This window comes from Momordica charantia, assembly GCF_013281855.1.
Source record: "Momordica charantia cultivar OHB3-1 chromosome 9 unlocalized genomic scaffold, Mcharantia_2.0 BLBB01000009.1, whole genome shotgun sequence".
Taxonomy (NCBI): Eukaryota; Viridiplantae; Streptophyta; class Magnoliopsida; order Cucurbitales; family Cucurbitaceae; genus Momordica; species Momordica charantia.
In genome coordinates, this window is record NW_028275167.1 from 14370751 (window position 1) to 14380252 (window position 9502).

The 9502-nt window shown below is 32.6% G+C and overlaps 1 protein-coding gene across 1 annotated transcript; it reads right to left on the reverse strand.

Annotated features, from left to right (window-relative positions):
* Positions 1 to 4608: 4608 nt before the first annotated feature.
* LOC111024436 (cytochrome c) lies at positions 4609 to 9502 on the reverse strand. Its single transcript, XM_022302126.2, has 3 exons — positions 9316 to 9502; positions 8585 to 8718; positions 4609 to 5021 (listed from the first exon to the last, which is right to left on the reverse strand). The coding sequence occupies exons 1-3, from the start codon at positions 9425 to 9427 to the stop codon at positions 4920 to 4922; spliced, it is 348 nt and encodes a 115-aa protein (XP_022157818.1). The 5' UTR covers positions 9428 to 9502; the 3' UTR covers positions 4609 to 4919.

Sequence of the window (9502 nt, forward strand, 5' to 3'; positions counted from 1 at the left end):
TGAGGATATTAAAAAAAATTTTGCTAGGTTTTGGTTGGGCTGAACTGAAAATAAAAAGAAAATCCATTGGATGAAGTGGGAGAAGCTCTGTCTTCCTAAAGAGTTCGGGGTTTAAACTTCCGAGATTTAGAAGGTTTCAATAAAGCTATCCACCACCTACGCGGAGCATTCTTAACGAAAGAGGGGTTGATATTCTCCTACATCTATCTTCGGTGAAAATCATGCCTCTTATCATCAAGACCTCCCTAGGTGTTCTTGTTCTCGATGAAAATCGAAAGATCCTTTATGCGTTGGCGAGTTTTGTTGCGGTTGGTTTTTCCCCTTTGCATACCGAGCTTTTGGCCATCAAAGAGGTGTTTCGTTTGGCTTTACGAGCTGGGTTCTCTAAAGTTTTGCTGGAATCCGTTCAGTTGCTCAAATTCTGGGCAAAATGGAGTTGTTGATTGCAGATATCTGTGGTCTCCAAGGTTGTTTGGCGAGTAGCATCTTCCGTCATGTTAGCCATAATCTAAATGTGGGGCTCACACGCTTGCGAGATTTGCTCTTTCCACTTCTTCGAGTTGTTTATGGAGTCGTGATTTTCCATTGTGGGTCTTTGACAACAATGCATCAATTTTTTTTATTTATTTTATTATTATATCTAAAATTTACTTAAATGCATCCTAAAAAAAGTTTTCGACCTAATACAACCAAAAAAAATTTTAAATAAAATATATCAAATTTTATTAATAATCTTTCTTTTGTAGGCTGCATAAAATCAATCATTTTTTAAATATTATTTATTATATATTTTTTATATAAGTAGCGACAAAATCAATCTCTCCTCAAGAACAAGAACAATTGAAATTTTACAAAATACTAAAAAACAAAAATGCAAAAAATTTAAAGCAAATATTATATTATATTGAAATTTTAACGTGACTTCACAGATGTTTAAGGTTTTCAATTTTAAAGTTATTAATGGATTTCAAAATTTAACCTTATTTATGACATGTGTATTTATTATAATTAGTTTTTTTTATTTAAATGTAAAAGATTTAATGTTCCAAATTTGATTGTCTAAACCGCAGCAAATCAATTATTTCCATAATCCTCATCCCAATTATGGTTGGATTTAACTACATTTCAAATTCAAAATTTTGTTTAATTTTTGGTTGCTCTATTTTTATTTATCGTCGGCCAATTGAGTTCCCATGCTTCATCCATTTCTATTTTTGGATTCTTTTGTCTTCAAATTTCATCTAGCCAACTAAATTTTTCGGCATTAAAAATTCTATTTTACCACAAATTCAACTTCAAGTTCCTACTGCATCAATTTCATTACAATATTCGAAACATGGTACGATTGGATGTTATTGTTTTAAAAATATAGTTTATATATATATACACACACACACCAAGTCGAGATGAATACTATATGGTAGCGACAGGAGATTCTTTGGCACTGAATCCAGGTATTCAAGAACAGATTGTTCCAGCTCGATAGCGTCAAGAATTCTTGACTATTGAATGGGAACAAGTTCATCTTCGAAGTATTTTTCCCTTCCAATATTTTTCTATTGGAGCTTCCCTCATTCCTTTTATCGAACATAATGATGCAAATCGTGCTTTAATGAGTTCTAATATGCAACGTCAAGCAGTCCAGCTTTCTCGATCCGAAAAGTACATTGTTGGAACTGGGTTGGAACACCAAGTGGCTCGAGATTCAGGGGTTGTCGCTATAGCCGAACATGGGGGGAAAATCATTTATACCAATACTGATAAGATCCTTTTTTTGGACAATGGGTATACTAGAAGAATTCCATTAGTTATGTATCAACTTTCTAACAAAAATGCTTGTATGCAGCAAAAAAACCCAGGTTCACCAAGATAAATACATTAAAAAAGGGACATAAAGGTCTTTATGACACAATCAATAATTCGCTTCATTTTCAATTAGGCCTTGCTTTGGGTTATTATTTCCTTGGTAGCTCAACACATGTACTCTTTACCTGCTTATGCGTTCATAGCACAAGACTTTGCAGCTATATACCCATCACCAATACATAGCAGATTCATTATGACAGGAGCTTTTGCTCATGGAGCTATATTTTTTTTATCAGAGATTACAATCCAGAATAGAATGAAAATAATGTATTGGCAAGAATGTTAGACCATAAAGAAGCTATCATATCCCATTTAAGTTGGGCGACCCTTTTTCTGGGGTTTCATAATTGGGACTTTATGTTCATAATGATGTCATGCTTGCTTTTGGTACTTCGGAGAAACAAATCTTAATCGAACCCATATTATATATATATATATATATATATATATATATATATATATATATTTCCTATTATGCGTTCAATTTTGTTCATGTTTTTTTTCGTTAATTCATTTTATGTTAATGTTATATATAAGTAAATGACGATGTCGATGAAAACGTCGAGGTCCCGATTTTACGGACATGTCGATTGATATTTCGACAAAAAACACAGAAATTACAAATATTGATACAAATTTTTTGAATTAGTAAATGAGACTTTAATTGTTGTTTAATTAGTCTATAACTAATTACTTGTAACTATCATATCTAAATATATAAGTAATATATTTATGGAAATGTCGTTGTGATTAAAACGTCGAAACAAAATCATGTATACGTTTCAATTAGTAAATTAAAGTTTAATATTGCTTCATTATGTTTTGTTCATCTTTGCTTCATTATGTTTTGTTCATCTTTTCTAATCAAATCTAGTATATATAAAGGATGAAATAATTTTTATATAATCAATTTCTTTAAGATTTTGTTAGATATTTTAAAGTTAAATTTAATTTAGAGTTTTTTTAATCAATTTTTTATAGTTAAATTTAATTTTTGGTTAAAAATAAATTTCTTGATTTGTTATAGACATTGAAACTCAGCGTCCTTCATCTCTGTGAATAAAAAAGATTTAAATAAATTTAATTCCCAAAACTCCAATTTCCAAATCCGCTCCACACAGCAGCAAGAATAGGAAAAGAGAGCGGAAGCAAAATGGGTCTCCCCTCAACAAAAAATCCAAATCCACCGAAGACTCACCTCCGTCATTGGCCCAACATAAGGAGGAAATAACTATTTTGAAAACAAGCTCTTCTCTCTTTTTTTCTTCAGATTAAATAAGAAAAAAAAAAGCCGATTCAAATTAAACAAAAAATCAAGTCAAAATTAAAACTGTGATCAAGAAATACCAATTTTCCTTCACCTTAAAAATAACAACAACAATAATAAACGTGGCAAAATAGCCGCCCTCCCTCAAAAGAGACTTGCATTCAAGATGGGTCAGAAAGAGAATCGGCACGCGAAGAAGACAGCCAAAAGGCTAATATCGAAGCCACTGCGGATACGAACGGTAGAATCAAAGGCTGACAGTCAAGATCATGGTGAAATTGATGTTGGTCGATTTTTCAAACTATGTGTACTTTTGAAAATCCACTATTATTAATTATATAATTAACATATTGTATATACGTTTTTTAACATATCATGTATTATCATACAATATGAACAATGATTAGGTAAATATTTTCAATATTTTAATTTTAGTTTATATATATATATATATTTTCTTTTTTTGTTTCTTAGCTATTTTCATTAATTTCATTTTATATTAAAGTGGTATACAAATACTTATTATAGGATATAACATACATACTTTGTACTTTTGAAATCAAATATTATTATGGATATAATGTACTTTTGAAAATATCATGTAGGTAGCATTCTATTCTCATGTGCATGCTTCATTCATAGTGGATAAACGGAGAAGATGGAGTGACGTTGTGTCCGAAAAAAATGGTAAGAATAACAATAAAATAAACTTAAACTCATTACAAGTAATTTTTTATTATTATACGTTTGTGATGGTTTTAATTTAAAAATACACTAGCATATCATCTAATATTATATAATCAATTCAAGAATATAGAAATTCGGAGGGGTAAATTTTGAGAGGAAAGTTAGAGAGTTTCTAGGGATGAGAGAGATTCAGAGAGAAGACTAAGATTAAAGAGGCACATGCCAAAAAAACACAAATGGTCTCTTAAACTTTTGTTAAAGAGATGATTTGATCTGAACTTCCGAAACGATTTAGTCTAAATTGTTAACAATTAAATCTCTACCATAAAAAACTAGAAATGTGACGTGATTTGTACATGTGTACAAATTAAATTGCCTAACTGTACAAGTTGGCAATATTGAATCAGATTCAAATTTTGATGGTTTACGACTCTAAACCTTCAAAAAAAAAAAAAAGGAATAGCCCTCCCCCACTTTCCATGACCCTCTCAGCCCATTCTCCTGCACCGTATCATTATCAAAAATCTTGAAATTAAATAGTTTTATTTATGTTTTACATTACATACAGTTCATTTGAATCAAATTAGTAAACTATATCAAAATATTAAACAAAAGAAGACGAAATTGCAAACAAACTAATTTATTAGAAAACCAAAAACCAAAGGAGAGAGAAGATGTTTATGAATATGTCTGAAAACATATATGAATTAACATGAATCCTGATTACATTATCAAAAAAAGAAAAAAAAAATCATGAACAATGTTGAAACATAGAGGAAATAAATGAGTAGGCCCTAACAAGTATGATTTTATTATCAAAATAAATCGCCATAACCGGCTTGGCCAAAAAATTGTGGCAGATAAGTTCACACAAACAACCTACTAATGGGATGAACTCTGCAAATCATCATATCAAGTGCAGCGTGAAGAATAAGAATACAATGAAGAAAAAGGAAGTCTTGTGGTTTCACAAGACAAGTCTGAGTAACACAGAATTACTTTGTTTGTATGGCATCTCCAATTTTCATCTAATACTCCTCATCAATGTATGTTTCTTATTTAAAGACAAAAAAATTTCTAGATTGGTAGAAGCAGAATATCACTCACTAAGCGCAGTTGATTCCTTCAGGTACGCAATAAGGTCGGCACGTTCATTCGGTTTCTTCAGCCCCGGGAAAACCATCTTCGTTCCAGGAATATACTGTGTCATCCCAAATTTTTGTTAGAATATCTAGTAAAGAAAGAGCAATTGAGCACTGGGATTGGTACAAGAGGTCCCAACAAAATTCATAAAGCTCATTGGTGATGGTAGAGATTTTGGGGCTTTCTTTCTAGTGTTTGATAAATTATGGTGTGATCTGAAAATTTTTTTATTTATTGTCCTTTTCTGGAAGAAATTTCATAAGAGTAAGACTAAGTAGATTGATTGAAGCAGAAACAAAATTCACACCAAAAAAAGAACTACAAAAAATATATATATGTGGGGTTAGCAAGTTCGTTCCTTTTGGAAGAATTTCAAAACTTGTTCACGGTTCCATAAAGTAATTGCAGAAAAAGTTAAATATTTGTAGTAAAAAATAATTACATTAAAATTAAGGTTTGACAATGGTATTTAAAACATTTTAAATATTACTTACTAATTACATAGAGAGAGATTATCTAAGTACAGATACGAGCACAACACAGTGACTCAATAGACACAACGAGGACACATTTATTAAAATAAACTTTTTTTTTAAGTATATAACATTTTAGTACCAAAAGAAATTAAAAGTCAATAAGTGTATTCATTTATGCTTAAAAAGATGAGTTTAACATGTTTCGCTCTCAAAATTTATTATTTTGCCCAATATTTATGTTCATTTCTTAGGCTTAACAATCGTTGATACATGCCTAAAAAGAGTCAGGAACTATATTCATTTTGAACAACTAATGTGTGACACACATCTATTAAGCTAACAAGTGTCCAATAAGTGTAACACAAACACGTTACCCAAATTGAGGTATCCATGCTTCTAAGGATGTTATGATGCTTTTAATCAAACACATTTCTCTTCTTCATGTTAAATTTGATATATAATTATACTTTTTGTATTTTAAATGATTGATATACAAACTATGTAAATCTCTCGCTACCATTCCCGAACCCAAAAATGTACAGGTTAAACAAGCAAAACCTCATTTCTCTCCACAATTGAAATATAGTTGTACGAACCCAAATTTCTTTAATTTAATCTCCTAACACGAGCTCTAACAAATCCAAACATAAGAATCCATAATTTAACAAACCCAAACAAAATAAAAAGCCAAACATGCCTAAAAGATTGTTCTCTGTTATAAGCTACGAAAGCCGAAAAGAAACCATCACACATTGAAGGACGAATCCTTCCCACTTAAAGAAGGATGGCCTTCAAGGAATAGAGAAACAAGGAATTAATGCTGGAAGGGAGGAAGGTCATGACCAACCAAATCTGAGCATTAGTGAGACCACAAATTACCAAAAAAGGAGCAAACAGTGAAAACGCGACCGACCTGGTGAAATATAGCTCTAAGGACACTTTCTTAATGACATTGGGAGTGTTTATACTTCCATGTTAAGAGTTCCAACAAAGAGAATTCACTTGGCTTCTAAGTGAAGAGAGCAGAGCAAAAGAAGCGCCACAATTTTCCCACCAACCAATGTCATTGAAATTTGACAGTAAACAAGGATTTCCAATGAAAGGAAGCCCTAAAGGCTCATGTTGAAACTTTCGTACAGCCACACAAAGAAGCTAAGTAATCAGAGGAGGAATCACAATTAATGCTGAGACGTTCAGATTTACAACACATTACGTTAATTCTCGAAGAATATAGATATGTAGGCAGGGATTTAGTAACAGAAAGCCTATAAGTTACAAGAAGCTAACTGTGTCGCAAGACCTGTATGGGATTAATTTATGCCCTTAAAAACGAAATGTCCAGCTACTTCAATGAAAATCTGAACACTAGATACCACGGGCAAATGATTTACCACACGTTATGTTGAAACCAGAATGTTCTCAAAAGCATGGAAGACCTGAAGTTAACCATTTTATGGGGGATAGATTAAGGTAAGAGATTATCCATTAAGAGACTTTCAAAGCAATTGGGAAGAATTTGTCAAGTCGAATGTGTGCCAAAAAAAAAACTAAAAAAAACCCAAAAAAAAAAACTATTGACATGCTTGATTGTTAGAAGCATATTTATGTAAGAGGCAATTTTGTGGGGTTCGAACATCCAAGTGGAGGAAGACTTCTGACGCAAGTAGTGTTGACCATTCTTCAAAACTTTTGGCCAGTATAGTAGAAAAGGTCAATGGATTTTTTCAATTGAGACCACTCAAAAATGTTTAAAAAAATCAATATATATGCCTCAAATGGGGAAGATGGTAAAAGGTGAGCAGGTTGATTTAAGTGTGCAAAAGATTTCAACAATTGGGGCTCAGTTGGAGCAGTATTATAAAGAACAGGTAGTTGTTTAAGAGATTGGAAGAGATTTGCAGGCTGAATACACATGGTGCGGAAAAATGTAGGAAGAACTGGACCATCTCATTGGAGGATCAAAAATGTATTGGGAAAAGTCATCAAAGTTATAAAAAATAGGTTTCAAAAAGGATCATAATGAAAATTTCAAGGTTTGAATAGACTCGACAGCAAATTAAATTCTCTAACCAAAAATTCGATTAAGGTTGGGTGATTATATATTACAGACAAACGAGAGATGAAAAAGTGAAGTTTTTAAGCACTTGAGGGTTTTAACTTTTCAGATAACATTATTAATTCTAGTGTCAGTGGTTCTATTGAATAATATGGTGGTGCAATGTTCTAAAAGAAAAGAGGTTGAAGAGTTTAGGTTCAAAGATTTTGATGGTTCAACCAGAGTTAGTAATCAAGACATAAAGTGCACCGTATTTGAATTTAAAAAGTGAAACAGGTGGATGCTTCGACATTTGAAAGTTGTTCAAAGATACCGTAGGACCACTTCTTCAGAAAGTATAAGCTCTTGTTTAAAGTGTTAGATTAAAGAAACGCCCTGGAGGGGCTCATTACCTATTTGAAGAAACAAGGTGTGTATTTAACACAAATTCTTGTCAGCATAAAAGAAGGTATCTAAACGTAGGAATAATTCAAAAGTCGCAGAAAGTTAGTTACATTGATTCTGAGGTAAACTACAATAAGAAAAAAGCATGAGCAAACACTTAGATGTTTTAGACGTTCTCAATTAAATCTTTCAAGTTTTGGTTTGATGAGGTGGTTACCATCAAAACCTTTTTACTCTTTCTTCTTTCAGGCCTCCAAAGAATCTTTAAGTTCTTATCCTATGCATTCACTTTTCGAGGGGCTTTAGTTCGGGATATAAGACTTCTTTGTTGTAACATGATTTCTTTTCATACTTTGAGGTGCTTCAATGCCATACTTCTAAAGGAGCCTCTTTACAACAAGAATAATTTTTCAAGCAACAATGAAAACCAAGATGTTAGATTACATGATAAAATGCAATTTCCAGTCATGGTATCATGTCAGTTTTTCAGAAGTTCTCCGTTTCTTTATTTTTTATTTCTTCAGAACGTCTCTACTGGTAGCAACTGAAAAATGCAAGAGTGCCTACTTGGGTGTGTGTTCCCAATAATATCACCGAATCAAATGAACAATCAAAAAATTTGGGAAAATATCACAAGGAAACAAACCAACTTCAAATCGATCAATATCATAAGTTCACAAGTGACAGAAAATACAAAGAATTTACCTTCTTAGGGTTAAGCAAGTAGTCATACAACGTCTTTTCTTCCCAAATCACGGCCATATTCTTGTTGGCAGCAGAATATGAGTATCCAGGAGTTGTACCCGATTGTCGTCCAAATAGCCCATTCAAATTAGGACCTGCAAGATTCCATGCGACATTGCTCATCATAATTTGATAAAAAAAAAATAGTATCAAAATAGCAGAGCTAAACAAACTGCACATATTAGTGATTACGATCAATCATCACGGTTAACATTAATGAATGATTGCAATATAATCAATGGCCAGGCTATCCCATCGAATACAAACACACTAATTTATCATTAATATCACAAGTAATGAATGATCAATAAGTTCTGAAAAATGACTATATCAAATTAATCTTTCGAAGATATGCTATGTTTGTAATTACTTCAATACATTTATAACTATTTCTAAATATTTTTAAAAATCATATCATCCAAACAAAATTCCAAAAAAGAGTAATAGTAAGAACAACATGTATCTTTGGAGGGGTTTCCTTCTCTGAAAAGGACAAGGAATCCATAGAAAGTTTGTGGTAGAGGCCGAGAATAAGCATTAGTTCGTTGAAATCGTTGACAAACGAGAGAGACAGATCAGATCGAATAACCCCAACGAAAGATCTCCAGAAAATGATCTCCAATCGCAAGAAATAGAAACACATAGATAAGAAATGATGATACAGAGAGAGAGAGAGAGAGAGAGAGAGAGACCTTGTTTGTGACCAGCTCCTTTGTCGACGGTGTGGCACTGAGCGCATTTGGTCTTGAAGATCTTCTCTCCGGCTTTGGGATTGCCGGGAGGAGCTTCGTCAAAGCTGGCCATGGCGTCGGAATGAGGTCTGTGTTCAAGATCTGAGGGCGGGCTAGGGTTCGGTTCGCAGTTTCTCGAGCTTTCTCA